The sequence below is a fragment of the Poecilia reticulata genome, linkage group LG3 (assembly GCF_000633615.1).
Source record: "Poecilia reticulata strain Guanapo linkage group LG3, Guppy_female_1.0+MT, whole genome shotgun sequence".
NCBI lineage: Eukaryota > Metazoa > Chordata > Actinopteri > Cyprinodontiformes > Poeciliidae > Poecilia > Poecilia reticulata.
The window spans coordinates 16,366,032-16,383,437 of NC_024333.1; the positions used below are offsets into that span (position 1 = coordinate 16,366,032).

A 17,406-nucleotide genomic window follows, 5' to 3' on the forward strand; every position below is an offset into this window, starting at 1 on the left:
AGCTGTAGTTTTCTGACATGCATGTGTGATGCCATTCCCAAACCCTTGACACAAATCAAGCACACTAATGTACCAACTTGTACTCTTAACACATTTCTGTCGTTTGTTCATTTCTACTTAAACTTTCATGTCACAATAAAAAGTGTTTAACACCACATCTGAGCTGCGCTTCAGCCGGATATGATCACACGTCTGTGGCTTGTCACACACTTTTGAATGTTACTGTACCTTGTCAACAAGCAGAAAATCCCCCCCCCACTTCCTTTCACACACACAGGGGTCCATCAAGCCCCGGTGGCACCGGTGGTGCTTCCCGAGGGGCCTCCTTATTTTTCCTGCTTCTCTGGCATCTGGTCAGGCTGCCTGCCATCAAACACTCCATCCATCGCAAATATGAAAGGCTGTCACAAATATAATGGTTGATTGGCAAGCTGAGGCCTGGCGTACAGCCACCTTCAGGGTCAGAGGTGAGATTGGTTGGACCTTATTGACCTGATAACGATACAGATTGAATCCACCTGGCAGGCTGGGTGGAATAATGGCTGTTCCACCTCGCAGCCTATTCTGCCGCACATAGCTGTATCCCAGCACATCTATTTTGAAAAGGAAATGGAATGATTTAATTCTGCGTACTGACCCAGAAACTGAACCATACACCACTATTGAGTCCTGAGATGCCACTTCTTTTTTTTTTCCTTATGCCCCATTTTCCAGATCCAGGAGGTGTTGAAATTTAACCCTCCAGGCTGACATGCTGTTCTTCCCATAAATTACTCGCTGTTCCTTGGTGGAAGTTGGTGGCGTCTTGATAAATTTTGCTTCAACACTCCAAGGATGAATCTCGTCCATCAAAGGGAGATGACATTTTGCTTGACAGGCTCTTACAAACAGCAGGTGACAGATTAGGGACGTACTCTGAGAGGTTGAAATCATGTGCCACTCACTTTTCCTGTTTAAACTTAATGCACAGCAGAACCTAAATAAAAAAGAAAAGCCCTGCTAATCTCTTTAAAATGTCAGTCGGGGGGGGGTCTTGACATCAGCTTTATTTCAGTAGCACTTCTACGTAGCTCACTCTTTCGCTTGTCGCTGCTTGTGCTTTGTGAGTCTGTTCTTCCATATATTAAAGAATAAATAAAATAGTCTCGGCTTAAAATAGAGAAAAGAAACGTATGAAATCATAGGTTACTCCTCACCTCCATAGTGGTGAAAATGTTTCAATACGTTTGTGTGTTCTTGTCTTAAAACTTCCACACATAAGCGAATATGTATTGTGCATATCCATGCACAATCGCATACAAAGCTGCCTTATACGTTTTCTTTAAGAAGATATCTGCCATGTGAGTGGGAAGGCAACCAAGCAGAGATAGAACCACGAGGACAAAGAGCAGTGTGTGGCAGCAGTGCAGTAGAGAGTGGGGGGCATATATGCGTGTATGTGTGTATCTATAGGTACATGAATTCACATGTGTGCGCAGGCAGATGAAAGGTTTCACTGATGCAGGAAAATTACATTTTTTGAAACCCTGAAATGGGTGTATTGGATCCTAGGGGAGTTTCAGGACACGATGTATTCGGTTTGCATGAGTGAGGACGGTCCGTGCATTCCTCTGCTGTCTGTCACGCAGGAATTTGTGTCACAAATCTCTTTGCTCTCACTCAGCAGAGCACGAGGCTTTGTGCGCTTGACAGAAATAATGTCCCATTTACATTTTATGCTGTATCCTCTTCTTTTTCCCCAAGACATGATGCAATTACATTTAAGTCCATTTGCTTAAATGCAGACATTTTTATATTTGGACATTTATTAAATTATACACTGTTTCATAATATCTGAGCTGTGCTGTGACCAGCCAGTTTTAACATGCAATGCTGTGTCAGTTTCCGCCACAAACTTTTTTTCTTCTGTTTCAGAGTAATCTCTAATCTAATAAATGCCCATAACACAGTACAATATGATGACGGTGCTTTCATTTTTTTTCCCCCAGCAAGGAGCCACCAAATTGTTCAGAGCGCAGCGTACATGACATACAGTGCCATAACTCTTGAACGCATGCACACCAGCACTGAGTGATTCCACAAGGTTAGGTGACATTTCTGCCATCAGCGGTGTTACATCAACTTGATAGATTTAAATGGTCCACACCTCAGTGGTCCGCGTTCTGACTCACCTGGAAATTTGTCCTCATGAACCCCAACGTCATTTATTTATCACGGCTGCCACCAGGCAGCAGACACTACGATTGTGACACTGAAGTAGTGTGTTTGCAAGTTAACGTTCAAAGGGTTGGTGTTTTGCAAATAATAACATACAGTATGAATGTATAATATGCTGTATAGTGATATAATAATAATGTATGAATGTGAAAATATTCATACACCACTTACATTTTATTTTATTTTTTTACATTCACAAACTTCATTGTGTCTGATTAGGAATTAATGTCTTAGAGCTACCATCAGTGGTGCCGAATTTTAAATTAGAATGAAAATTATACTTTTTAATTACAGTTGAATTTACATGTATTCAAACACTGAATTTCAAATAGAACTAAAAATAAAAAAAAGAAAACTGTGGCTTTCATTTTATTTCGGATCCGTTTTTTTTCTGGTGCCTCTAAATGAGAACCAGTCCAACTAACTGCCTTCAAGAATTCACATAATTAGTACCTACTTATCATCTAGCATCTGTGGAAAAAATGTCTCTCCCATATTAGCATATAAAAAATAAATGAACACACCACACAAGTGATTGATTAATTTTTTTGGAACTTTAAAATAGAGCATATTGTGTTAGAATGTACCAATCCAAATCCAAATGGTAATCAGTGGAAAATCTTAAACTGTTATGCGAGTTCTCCATTCAATCTGATTGAGCTAGACCTTTTTTTTTCTCTTTTTTTTTTACAAAAATGTCAATACCTAAATATGCAAAGCTGATAGAAAAACTTTAATGTATTGCACGCGTTAATTAAACCATGTATGCTTTTTCTGACACGTCCAGTATACATGACTGTGTTGGAAAATTAATTTGTTGTTACACCATGGCAAAGTGTTCAAGGGTGGGAATATTTGGTCCGTGTACAAAAGGCAACTAATACACAATGTTGAATACTTGTGAAAGCACTGTGGTGTTAGTTTTCAGTTTTAGAAACTCAACTCTTCCATCTCTTTTTGTCTCTGTTTGCTCCTCCTCCACCTCCTCCTGCTGCCTCCACTGCTCTCAAAGCACTCTGACGATCTACAGCATCAGCCAGGAGGATGAGGCCATCTACCAGTGCATCGCTGAGAACAGCGCTGGCTCCACTCAGGCCAGCGCTCGGCTCACCGTGCTGTGGGCAGATGGACTGCCTGGTGAGCCCACCCAGGTGCAGGCCGAGGCCCTCTCCCCCACCACCATTCAGGTGTCCTGGAAGGAGCCCGACCAGAACACTCAGGACATCATCGGATATGTGCTCCACATTCGCAAGACATCAGGTAGGGACTGAAACAAGAAATGTATGTTGGTGCCCCTGTTGCTGTTTTTAAGAAGTATTTTTCCAATTCTCACAACATGAAGATTTGACACCGAGAAACCCCAATGAAAGGATGCAAACTAGGCAAATCCAGATTTTCTTTTGTTTTGTATTTATCTTTTTCTAGGCTCATTTTGTCACGCTGACAGTTCTGTTTACACTGAGAGTAGCTATTACTTACTGTGTGATCTGATTTCAAATTTAGAGCTTTAAGTAGTTTTATACAAATTCGGGAAACACTGATATCCAATCCAGATGAGCTTTAGCACCCAGGCGGCCGCATCTTTTCAGCACAGTGAATGTAATTGCACCTTGGGCTACAACAAAGAACATATAATGTGTCTTAACATATGTAAGAGATTCAGCAGAGGAGATCTTCTCTTCACAGGCATTTCAACAAAAAGTACTAAATATACATAAAACGGAGTCTGAATGCATCTCTTGCCAAAGCCTACTTGGCTTGTTCTGTCTTTATTTTTGCATTCAAAGTGAAGACGAAGACTTTGAGTGCAGTGCCAAAGCTGGAAGGTCATTCTTTGAGTCCTGGATGCTGCCGGGTGTAACTTCTGCTGCATGCTTATATCTGAGACTTATGCTGGTCTGATCTTCTGAACTGGCATTTTAATTCAGATCAGAGCTCGACATGAAGCGTAGGAGGACGGAAATGTGAGCTGCACAGACCCATGAGATGCATGATGGTGAACATTGGACATCTGATGGATGTCAGCGATTCAGACCTTTCTTTAAATTTCAAAAAGCAGAATGAAAACGGGAAAACCCAATAATTATTCAAGTGTTCGGTGCATATTGATTGAAAGGCTTGTCAAAGTCAACCATTAATCTTATTCCACTTTATCTTATATTCTTTAGAAAAAACTTTATTATGTGGGTTAAAAATGAGAGTGATGCATTGTAAAAGAGTGTCATGGTATGGATGTTTGTGTGGAATTACATTTTGATTTCAGGCTTAAAATGATGCACGTTTGTTATTGAATCACCAAACACATTTGTCATTGCCAAGACTAAGAGGTGTAAGGTTCTTTCACACACTGACACGTACACTTTCACTCGTCCAAAACCTGTGAGACTCACATCTGATGGTAACCTCAGTATTTCTCTAGGATGGGTAATTAAGGGCCCCGGGGAGGACCAACCCGTAGGATCTGCTGTAATTACCAGCAGATCGAATGGCCCAACAGACTGAGGAATGGATGTAGATAGCAGTTATGGTTGGGTCTGTCTGAATTAAAAGCAATAAAAATCCTGTAACCTGTCCAACTCTCCCGTTTACTCCGTTTATCCACTCATCACTCCACCCTGCAATTTACCCCATCATCGAATCTTTAGGCTCGCTGGGCCAAGCTGGAGTACATATTAACTCACAGAAGAACCTTTGTAAAATCAAGGAAGTGGACAATAATGACATATATCACATTTTTATATTATTTTTTATTTTCTCTCCTTTAATAGAAAACATTTTCATTTCGCCAGCCGTTCATCTCCTAAATTGGAACCTTTCAAAAGCATCTCCTTCTAACAGCATCTTCTTTCTCCGCCATCTTCTCCCTTCCAGACCCACTGGAAATGGAGTATGAGGAGGCGGTCAGTAAGGTGACACTGCAGCAGGTCATCCGTGACCTGGAGCCCTCCACCAGTTACACGTTCTACGTTAAGGCTTACACATCCCACGGAGCCAGCAAACCCTCGGAGAGTGTTGCAGAGAGCACTCACGGCGAGGGTGAGTTTGACTTGCAGAAGAAGCTCATCTCTCACCATTAAAATCACTTACCGCAGTGTGCAAGAGAGCAGGATTGGACCAATTACCCTGGGATTACTTCTTTAGTACCTTACACCTGATTTGTGACGCCTGCTAATCTGGTTTGGTTTGGCTTCAGTTTTGACAATTGTTAACGTCAGATCCAAAAGCTGATTACAAAGATTATTAAACATAGGAGATAATAAATATGATACGTACAAAAACAATGTATTTTTGACATATTGTTGATCACTTGCATTTAGTTTATTTTTCTAAATATTGAAAGACCAAGCAACTCCATTGTAGTTAGAAATTCAAGTATTTTTGTTAGTTTTCCATAAGCTGTTGACTAGTCTGTTTTTTTACGGTAATCCTTTTTCAACCAGTTCCCACCTGCTGCTGTTCTTCTGGCTGACATGTTGTTTTGCGTTGCAGTTCCCGCTCCTCCTTCCCTCTTCACCAAAGTGTTGAACAGCAGCGTTGTACAAGTAATGTGGGACTCTTCCTCCAAGATGGGCCCACATCAAGGCTTCAGACTCTACTACAGGAGAGCACACACACCACTGTTCGTTGGTCCCATCCACTTTCTTCGCAACATCACTCAGTACAACATCACTCAGCTCGGTGAGGCCCACTGCTGCACAGCAATTGAAAGTTATGATGCGGGGGGGTTGTGTTTTGTTGGCATTCAAACTAAGGTATTCTTAAGCTGCTACAATTGGGAGATGATTTGCCAAAATGTATTAACAATGGCACAATTTAATGTTTGCTCCAGAAAATAGTTGGATGATGAGCAAATGTAAATTCTGTATATTTTCTCTTCTAACGCACAAGACTTAAGGAGCCAGTAAATGTAATGCTTCTTCAGACTTTTTGTTGTGAAGTATTTTCATGGGACTTTGGCTGCTTTATGTACATCTTAGACACTCTCTACTTTCTAAATCTTGGCTAAACAAGAACTCTGATGCACTGATTCTCATTCTGTCCAAGGCAATTGTTGTTGTATTATTATTTTTTAATGCTGTATTTCCTTCATGGCTCATGCTGCAGTAACTACCATCACTTCAGAAGGATGGTAGTTAATGTCCTGCACAGTACTGCAGTGTAATCTAATGTGCTCAGAAAGATAAAAGTGAAAACAGAAAAGCACACCATTTTAGAGAAACAGCAAAAAAAGCATTTCTTTACCATAATAATGTTATTTCTCTAATCGTTTTGTTACAGATTAGGAAACATATTCTTTCTTTCCTTCTGAGAATAGGTTTAGGTTCCTGTTTGGTGTCCTGTGATGTAAGCACTGTTTTAGTCTATGAACAAATGTGCAGAGGGCCTTACACACAGAGTGGTATTATGCATTCTTTATAAAGTCATTAAACATCATCAATCACAGTTTTTATACTTAAGGTTAAAGAAAGAATAATGTTCCCAATGCTAGTATCTCTCATTAAGGTTGTCATTTAAAATGATTATCCTGCCATGAAAAACTTAGCAATATGGATTACATGACTACATATTAAAACTGAATTCATATGGTTAAAGAGCTCAACAATGTCTTATTCCGATTAAAAGTTGAAAATATATATATTTTTTACCTTTTTCTGTTTTTCTCTCTTCAGATTCTTCTATGGTTTATGAGATAAAGCTGCTTGCATACAACCAGCACGGAGACGGGAATGCCACCACCAGATTCGTCTCACTTCGCGAGGCACTGGAAAAATCTGGTGATTTATTGTTTTTGTTTGAATAACCTCCATACTGCCACACATGACCCTCTTCATCTTCTTTCTGAATACATCAAGTTAACCCATCATTCCTACGTGAACCTCACCACTCCCTCACCAACACGTCTTGCGTTTCTTCAGTGCTGGACGGCTCGTGTGACTGTGTGAAAGACGAACAGAGCAAAACCTCCACCACCGGCATCATAATTGGAATCCACATCGGTGTGACTTGCATCGTCTTCTGCGTGCTCTTCCTCGTGTTCAGCTACCGCGGCAGGTCAGAGCAAACATCCCCAACAATAAATGAAAACAATGGAAGCAACCTGCCTGCATTTTCTAGGGTTAATGTTCATACAGCAGTAAAGTGTTATATATATATGTGTGTGTGTGTGTGTGTTGGTGCAATCTCCAGGCTAATGATGTGTAAGACAGTTCAGGCCACCCCCCAGGCAGGACACAGCGCAGTCCTGGAATCCTCTTCCTCTTCTCAGGGGGCCTCTGGGCTCAACGGGGCTGCCAGGAGAGAGATGGAGGTCAATGGCAGCGCTGCAGGGAAGAAAGTGGTCGACAGCAACGAGCTTGAGAGACTCTTCACTCAACCCAACACGCAGGATGCCTGCATGGTGTGTGCTGACAAACAGAGCTGTGGTTCAGACTTAAAGTAGTGGTTCTTTAAACAAATATTTAAACTGATTTTGTAATGTTTTAGTTTTTTTTCTATTTTTCTTTTTTTGTAAGAATAAGGATCAGCCCTACTGAATGAAAACTCGGCTCTTCACTGAAAACACACAACCCAAAGTTTGTGTGCAGATACAGAATCCCACAAAATTTTAAATGTCTTACATTTCTTTTGTTTTAGTTTTATTAGTAAACTGAGGTACATTTACCACTACAATAGTGAAAAATGCAGCCATGGCGACCAACAGTATGAGGGTGAACACCAAAATGATGCGGCACTCAGGCACTCTACTTTGTTTTTGCTTTTGTTCATGTACCTGCAATTCCCATTCAAGAAAAAAAACACTGAAATAATGAAATTATGAAATATGCTGAATACTGAAATATTTGTAAAAAGTCAGTCAGTAAGTCATTAATTTATATTTAGAGTAATAAGTTCCAAAGCAAAGCATTTTGAAAAAAATAACATTAAAAACATATACACATATAAACATATACTCAAAATGTGTATATATTTAAACATATACACATTTTGTGGAAAAACTTGGCAGATAAGAAAATAAACTGTGACTTAAATGACTTCACACACAGATCAATAAATCCAAGTAAATGTTTGAATACAAATTTCTCACTTTTTTCGTCATTTACCCAAATTCTTATTTTCTTAAATATTTTGTTATCTCTGTTAGCATCTAATTTATTATTTACCAACCATTGTAGAAACCGTCTTCTGTCATGATTCCTCCTGACAGCAGTCTGGTGTTTTTGTATATGTGATGGAACTGATGGAACTGGTTCATGGTGCTGTTGATACTTAAAAACTGTGGAGTTGCTGCTAATGCACGCATATTTTTATTACGTGTTGTAAGCAACGTCTGAGGCAGCCAAAATAAAATTTTACCTGTCGTTAGGAACAGCCTAATTTATCACTTAATCGTTTTTTGTTTTTTTACTCCACAGAGTTAAAGTCGAACTTTTTATAAACAAATGTTGCACTTAAATAGACATAATCACCTTGTGATCATATAGCTAAATAATATACTGAAGTAAAACAGTAGATACAGTCTGAAAAAAGTGACAGAAAAAATGTAAAAGGGGAACATTGTGGTCTTTTGAACAGCCATGTTGGTATTTGACTTGCAACTCTTGTTTGCTTGTTTTTTTCAGTCAAACTCCTACATTCTGAACAACACCCAGCTGTCGACGATACCTTTGGATGAGTTCGTAGAGGAGAGGGAGACGCCGTTTCAGGAGCATTCTTCAGTCGCTGCGGCTCAGCCAGACCAAGGCTAATCATGTATGAAGGCCCATTCACATTCGACACTTTTAGTGTCCACTTAGACTTTTCTCTCACTCAGGTCGACAAGTGTTTCTTTTCAAAGTATTCTTTCCTTTTGTGCAAAGAAATTTTTTATGAGTAAGTTAAGAGGTTCTGGAGGATCTGGGACGGTTTGTTGGAGTGTTTTATTCATTTTATGGTGTTTGGCAGCACAGAAAATAGAGACCCCTGAATGTCCTTGTTGAAAATGTATTTTTATGTTTATATATGAGCTGTCGCTGGGGAAATTTGAAATAGTCACAAAATTGTGTCAGTCAATTTGTGCACACAGGTGTAATTTACGCTATTATTTTTGCATTAAAATATTCTAAAAAATAACCTGCAAAATCAGAGTCGTAATATTTTATGGAACATTCCCAAAAGGAGTGAATGTTGTAAGGTCTGCTGGATGGTGCTATATAAAAACAATTAGCTGGATGAGCCCCAAATATATAAAATGCTTTGGTCTGCTGTTCAGAAGTGAGGTTTTCTGGATTTTGTGACTATTTCACATTTTTCTGAGACCAGACTTTGAGATGCACATTCTGACCTTCTCATCCATTCGTTGAAGCGGTTTTAAGTTCTTGGTCTTATCTCTCTGCATCTGTGGATGTCAAAGACTCGCTGCCTGCTCTTAACCACCAATGAGTCCACCTTCGTACTCAGAAAACCTCAACCTTCTTCCAGGGATTCGATATCTTCTGTCTCAGGACTTTGTTTCAGTAATATCAACATTTTTTTTTATGAGTTTTTGGCCTTCATGCAGGTTCTAGACTTGGCTGTGTGAACCTTACAAGTGGACTTAAGCCTACCTCAGCCGGAATGAATGTGTTGCGGGAAGCTGTAATGACTTTACCTTCCCCTGTGCTCACGATCACTCGACAAATTTGGAGGAACCAGTTGGTTGCGTAACTACGACATCAGGTGCTGCTCTACCTCAGAAGTCAACAATCGTCTCTCCTCTCCTTCTTAATGATGTAAAAACGGACAAAAGAGCATCCAACATAAAGCACTTCCAAATGCTGAAATTATTGTTCTACCTCAAGATAACAAAGTTAATGTTGTCACTGTTGTTGTTGTAGTTTGTTTTATTTTTTTATTGCATAATGAAGACCCTTGTTTTTCTCCCCCTTGTGAAGTCCTGGCTCCCCTCCCCGCCGTGTTGCTGAATATGATGTTTGTAGAGTGTCAGTACCTCATGCAAGATGACAGACGGATAACATTGTATACAATGAGTTGAAAAATATGTGTGAACTAAGTTGGGAGCTATCTTCCTTTTTATTTAAAGGTCACATTTGTCAATGGCGATAGGTTAAGTGTAAGGAAAAGTTCATTAGAGATACACTGCATTGCTGTTTATATCCTCATGAGTACTGAAGATGAAAAAGATCTGATATTTATTGTCAAGCTAAACCAGAAGCAGTATGTTATCACTGCAACTACAGGTGGTGCAGTGATGATTGTCCCTTTCTGGGTCCCTTGCTGTTTCTATTCTATTCTTCTATTGTATTAATATTCTATAGTTTTGTTTTTAATCGATTTAATCCTATCAGACAGATAAAAAAATGAAATTATTTTTCTAAAATTACTGGTGTTAACACCTTAATGACTACATTTTAGTACGTTTTTCCTGGAGATGAGAAGATCAATGCTACTCTTTTATCTATCTTTCCATCCGTTTTTGTCCAGCTGGCAATCAGGGAAGTTGAGTCGGCATAACCGGGCAAAAATCTTCAACAACAAATATGTAGCTAGTTAATCTAGATCACTATGCTGTTGTAAAAGAAGCAACAGCATCTCATAACACAAAACTTAGTTTATTTACACTGCCTTATTCAAAATATTCAAACCTTTTAACTTTTTTTTGTCCCTCTACAAACCTCAATCAAAGTTATTGGGATTTTATGTGAACCAACTAGACAAAATAGTGTATATTTGTGGTGGGGTGGAAAAATGATACACTGCATTGAGAGATCTGAAAAGTATGGTGTGCATAAATATTCAGTTCCCTGGGCTCAGTGGATTGAGACCAGATTTGATCATCAGTTTTCAAAATCTTCCTACAAAGTTTGAGTTATAATTAGACTTTGACCAGCCTGTTCTAAAACATTAACGTTTCCTGATTTAGACATTTCTATTGTAACTCTGACTGAATATTAAAGCGTGTCGGCCTTATTCCTGTCAACTCCGACTAGTTCCTGCTAACAAAGGCAAACTGCTAGAAGCACATTGCATAGCTTTCATTCTACAAAACTTTGTTTTGCTTTAGCTCACAAAATCCCAATGATAACTACAGAAATCTGTGGTTGTAAAGTGATACAATTTGAAAAGGTTTAAGGGTGTTGCAGCTAGTTTTAGCTGATCATAATATAACTTGGCTTATTTTACCATAAAGGCAGAAAATGATGGAAGAGGTTGTCATATGTCAACATATGTTTTTTTTGTGTGTGTAGATAAATAGCATATAAAGAGTGATATTGATCCCTCATCAAAGCTAGAACCTAAATGTGGATTTTTAGCTGCTATTGTCAACAACACACACGTGATTTGGATATTTTTTTTAAAAAAGACCAAATATGAGTTTCCAAAAAAGAAAAAAGTAATCATATTTTTTCATAATTCAGATTGACAGCAGTGTATCTCTAACACTTTTATGAATATTTGTTGCTGCATTACTTTTTTGTCTTGTTTTTTTTTTTTTTGTTTTTTTTTTTATCTTTTGCATTACATCACCTGGCAATTTCTTCTAAAAAATCGGTAGCCTTTTACACATCTGGTGCCCAGTAGATGAAAAATATTCCATGTCTTGCTCATCTACTGCAACTCTGCCCAAAACCACCACAGCTGCTCAGCCGTCTCCCTCCAGACACTTCAGGATCACCTGCCTTTTTAGACTCTGATGGCTTCAGACAGAGAGCGGGGCTGAATGAAACATTCATATAGAGATTGTTGTGTAGCTAAACAATCACAGGGCCTCTCTATGCAGCTCAGTGCTCTCTGTCATCACAGATGCATTTTGGTTACCTACCTCAACCCTGTTATTGGCCTTTTTCTCAGGTCCTAATAAAAGAAACTATCGAGTATGAACAGTAAAGCAGTGAATTTTAGCAGGTAGACAAACACAAAAACGATACACGGCCGCACAAAATGGAGGGAGAACTTTTCAGGACCTTTATGTCAAACACTAACTATGTCAACACTTCGTACTTCATTTCTAGTTCTAGATGTGAATGTGCTTCACTTTTTTTCTTTTTTTTTTTTTTTACTTTATTTTCTCTCACTTGTGTGTTTGTGCCAAGAAAACCGAGGAAAAAAAATGGGTGACACTTACAACTCACACAATTCCACACGATTGGTTTATTGATTTTCCTCTCTGGCTAAGACTGACTTATGACCTTAACTTGACTAAATTCAGATTATTTATAAGAGTGGGAAAATAAAAAAAATAAAAAACTTTCCTCATAACTCTGAATGCGAAACAGCCTAACAAAGTTCCTCTCTTAACACAATTTTCCAAAAATGTGGAAAGTAGAGTTGTATGAGTCCCCCCACCATTCTGCAGTCATTTTCACGTGTTATGCAAACCAGCACTTCTGTACTGTATATGTGGTTACCATCTCAGTAATCATTACGAATTGTCTCTAGCTGTATGCCTTTTAAATTATGTACACTTAATTCTCTGCGGATGTTCTTCTTGCATATATTTCTTGTACCTAATTGTTAATATCACATTGGACGTGCTGGGGTGGGGGGAATGCAGTAAACTGTCAAAATAGTCGATCAAATGTTGAAGCTAAATGTCTCCTCTGTGTATATTTATTAGCCACCAATGTGATATTTTCCCTCCAGGGCTACTCGCAGCGAGAATCAGTGTTTTATTTAACCTCTGTTGGGAGTAGTTTCACTAGGGATATGAATAGTGTGATTCTCTTCTGTACTTCGTTTCCCCCGCCCCTCGTTGTAAATGAAGGTTAATCTCTTCCTGCAGGAAATTGCCCACCCTTGTGGATGTGACAGGTCTGAGTGCCATACTATTTAACCTGATCCACCGGGTCTTTGGTTCAACGGCGATCATGTTTGCGCGATTAGACTTTGATAGGTCAGGCTGTCATGTTGCAGAATAACATTAGAAAGTCGTCTGATTTAATGGGTTGCTCAGCGCTGTCATCACAGACTGACTGGTGATGTTACTCCATCAGCACAGAGGACCTTTTGACTCTTACTGATACCTTGAGTAAAAAGTGGAGATTAATCTCGTTTAAGCTGTTTTACAGTCTGTTCGCATTTTTTTCCCTTCTTTGTTTAACAAACCTTGAATTTTGGTGAGAGATTGTATGCTCAGGAATCATTGATCTTTGCTCTTATGACTCAAACTTGATTTCTTCCACAATTCTGCAATATGTTCAGGTCAAAATGGTTTCCTGTGAAGTATTTCTGTTTGATATTCAATTAAAGAAGAAACAGTTTGGGAGAATAATGAGTTAGTTCATATATATTTTTATTCATCTGCCTCTGCAGCACGCCTAAGGAGGGATATGTTTTCACATCAGGTTATACAGCAACCTTTGGAGAATAATGTGATAAACAGTAACATTCACAATGACGACTTAGATTTTTTTTTTTTAAGTAATCTAAAATGTAGCTTTCTGATGTCTTTTGGGTCTTGGACAAAATATATTCAGGTTTAAAATGCAAAGGAGGAAAAAATTAAGTTGCTTTAGAAAATTATCAAAAGCTTAATTATTTTTTTACACAGCAACTACTAGAAAAGTAGATGTATAATCTTTAAATCATTATAAATAGGCCGCTGTGGGCTGGGTATTCACAGGGTCTGTTTTGCTTGGAGGAAGGTGATGAAATGCGGCTCTAATTCATTTTCCTTGAGCATCTATCTCTCTCTTAATATGCATCATCTAAACACGAAAACAGATCAAGTCAGAAGGAAGGACGAAAGGCTTAGTTTAGCTAAATTGGTGATGTACGTCTGTAAGTAATTCTGTTCTCAGTGGCACAGATGTGTGTGAAATCAGAAAAAAAAAAATTCTTAAAGCTCACACACAGTTCAATCACCCCTTTTCCTTGAAAGATCCTTGACTTTAATCAAACTGCTGCCAAATTACCTTGATATGATTGTGAACTGCTAACAAATCCAATGAATTTACCTGCTTGGAGACTTTTTTATTTTACCCAAAAGACCACACATTGCTTAAAGCTCATCTTGGGCTTCAAGACTTTCTAAAGTAATTTGTCGTCAGATGGTAATTTACAGTAATTGTTCTTCAATGTTTGAGATCAGTATTATATTTTTTTATACTTCCTTCACAAAGGCAGATAGATCCAGTGTATTTTAAGGTAGTGGGCAAAGTAAACTCTACAGTAGATCTGCATGGAAAATATAGAATAAAAAAAAAGAAGGCAAATGTGTTATTTTAGCTCAATTTTAAAAAAAAAGTGTTAGTTAATTCTTATTGGATTTGTGATGGTAACACTGTGATATTCAGCCAAATAATGGCAAAAGTAATGTTGTGATCTCAGTATGGTACTAATTGATGGTCCTGTCTCACATCGTCAATCTGTTTTAATGGTGTGTATTGATGAAAAAAGGCTGAGTGACCTTTTCAGTTGACAAAGTCTGTCTTGCCCCTCGTTGGCGCCTGATGATCACCTTATCCTCATCCTGTTCCCATCTGGCATCCTGTTCACATGATTGTCTCGGGGTGAGGTCCTGTCAGTCTTGTTACCTTTTTTTTTCTTTTTTTTTTTAAAAAAATAACACATTGTGTTCATTCTCCCCTCACACCATCTTTGCTTGAGGAGAATGTCTGGGTTGTATCGATGTTACCAACGTGAGTTAAAGCCACTCTCCACGCCTCAGAAACGGGGAAAGAGCTCCTGGGTAGAATTTGCTCTACAAGTGTGACCATCTACACAACACCTGTCCTTTAAATTTAAAATCAAAGGTTTAAGTCAATATCAGCCTCCTGGTGAAAACCACTGAATACTGAGGCTTCTGTTAAATAATAAAAGAACAATGCTGCTCTCGCTAACCCAACGTGGAAGGAGAGAATTCAAAAATGCCTTAAAGGGAAAAGATTATGTCAATAGGTTGTCAGCATAACTCGTAGGAGTAGGGAAATTTGATCTGCTGTAACCCATTGCACTTAGGGTACTCATTAAGTTATAAATACAAAATTCAACAAATTATTAGGTTAACATAATCATTAAAGTTGCAAACTAAACTTTAGATTTGTAAGATTGAAACTTCTTGCGTAGTTGTCTCTACCTCCAGTAGTAAGAAGTCATTAGAGAAAATGGATTATTACCTATAAGATTAGGTTATTTGGTAATCTTGATCTTTGCACAGGGATTAATGGTGGCTGCAAGTACAAACATTCATTTCATCTATGCAGTTTTCATTTTTTACTATGTCCTGCAGGGTTCAAACGTGGTGCCAAACTGAACGCAGAAAATATACACTGTGCATTTCAAGCTTTTTTTTTAATCTTTCTGATCAACTTCACTGAAGGAATGAGAATGACACAAGTCTTTATATTTAACTCATCATCATTCATAAAAATGTCTGTGTGGCAGATTTGATTTAATTAGATTTTTTTTTTGTTGGTCTGTCTTGTCGTGTGTCTGTCTGCTGAGGTCACTGCCAGTATCTGTTTTTTACCCACAGTTCGATTCAGGTCAACACCAGATGTTTTAACCAGTGTTCTCAGAGCATTGTCAGGGATCTCTACTGTATGTTTCCATTAAGTTTTTTTTTTTTTACACTCACCTTAAACCAGGGTGTCACATGTCTAAATTATAAATCTCTATACATATCCACATATACTGTATGTACTGTATGTGTGTATGTATAAATGTAAAAACAAACAAAAAAAAACATTTTTAGTGGTTTGTATTGTTTTAGGGGGTTCATTGTGCAACACTGATTTAAGGGAAAAAAACAATGTCAGTGATAATAAACTAGTTCTAGTAATAATAAACCTTGTGTTGGTCTTCTATTGTCTGCATACCTGTGTGCCTTGTGGAAAATGTAGTAATTTGCATGAAAAACTTGTGTTTGATTGCTTTCTTCTAGTGGTCCACAGAGATGCAGCTGATCAATGCAATGCACTTTTATGGTCTCTCTCTCTCTCTCTCTCTCTCTCTCTCTCTCTCTCTCTCTCTCTCTCTCTCTCTCTCTCTCTCTCTCTCTCTCTCTCTTTCTCTTCTTTCCACCTTTCTGTTCTCCTGTTTGGCACATTAACTCGTGGCCTCCCGGCTACACAAAGACTATCGAGCACAAGCCCCAGAGCTCCTGGTCGATGAGGTTTGGTGCCAGACTTACAATCACGCTAAATCTCAATGCATGACTGCACTTTGAGACAAACCTGGAGTCCAATATAAGTCAGCTGCTTCTGTATCTGCCTCTCCTGCGTAATGCACCAAAGGAAGTTTACCTTTTGTTTGAGCTTCTGACTTCTTCTGACCATCAATATTGGATATTTTACCAGTATGGAATGCAGTAAGGCCACCACAAAACATTAATTCATAATACATTTTCAGATTGAATGTTTTCATTCCAGCCATACTTGCAGTGATACAAAACTGAGTACAAATAAAACAAAAACAATGCAGTGGAAGTCATCCTAATGAATGTTTAGACATTCATTATTAGACATTCATGTTTAGCTATTAGTAGCTAAACATGGACAATGTCCTCTGAGATTTTTTAAAACCCAGAAACCATCTTCCTCATTGTGGATTTTTTTATCATTTTATTTAATTTTTTTTTACAGTTTTTAAACTCAATGTGGAGATGGGGAGAAATGAATGTATTTTACTATTGTGGAGCATCAGTGAAACATCTTCATCATAGGTATCAGCACAGTAGCAACCCGTAAATTGTTCCCCTCTCTTCCTCAAATGGACACCAACAAACACCCAGACGCACAAAATTTGAGACGGAAGCTGTGAAACCTCATCCCCAACTGGTCCAGCTCTGCTGGGCCCCTGTTCCCTCTGACCCCACAGCATTTAGAGCGAGACCACGATGTCCCAGGAGAGTCCACGGGACAATAAGGTGGGGGGCAGATGTCTTCTGGTTCCTCACACCAATCACTTTTAAGTGTCTCCAAGGGAGCAGCCGAGAGAGGGAGAGAGAGGGTTCAGAGGTCAGAGCGACCAAAGCCAGTCGGATTCGCCTACGTCTGATGTTCACAGTTTTCTTTCTGGTTCTCCCTCCTCTTTTTATTTTTTTTTTTTTACTACTTCCAGATTTTCTCTGCCTTAACGCACTTACCAGGTGACATCCCTCCAGTCACGTCGCATATAATAAAAACCATCCTGTCTGCTCCTGTTTCATGTTTTTAATGCCAATTCCAAGGTGTATGTAGTAATGTTTGTGTGGTCTGTGTACATTTAATC

The 17,406-nt window shown here is 38.7% G+C and overlaps 1 protein-coding gene across 1 annotated transcript in view; it reads left to right on the forward strand.

The window, feature by feature from the left end:
• Window positions 1-14,747, forward strand: part of igdcc3 (immunoglobulin superfamily, DCC subclass, member 3) — a 64,666-nt gene extending 49,919 nt beyond the window's left edge. Inside the window, exons 8-14 of the mRNA XM_008405176.2 lie at window positions 3,230-3,477; window positions 5,089-5,253; window positions 5,707-5,895; window positions 6,888-6,992; window positions 7,134-7,269; window positions 7,405-7,615; window positions 8,838-14,747. Of these exons, the coding sequence (XP_008403398.1) occupies window positions 3,230-3,477; window positions 5,089-5,253; window positions 5,707-5,895; window positions 6,888-6,992; window positions 7,134-7,269; window positions 7,405-7,615; window positions 8,838-8,963 (1,180 nt within the window). The 3' untranslated portion in view covers window positions 8,964-14,747. The remainder of the gene's footprint in view (window positions 1-3,229; window positions 3,478-5,088; window positions 5,254-5,706; window positions 5,896-6,887; window positions 6,993-7,133; window positions 7,270-7,404; window positions 7,616-8,837) is intronic.
• Window positions 14,748-17,406: the final 2,659 nt, after the last annotated feature.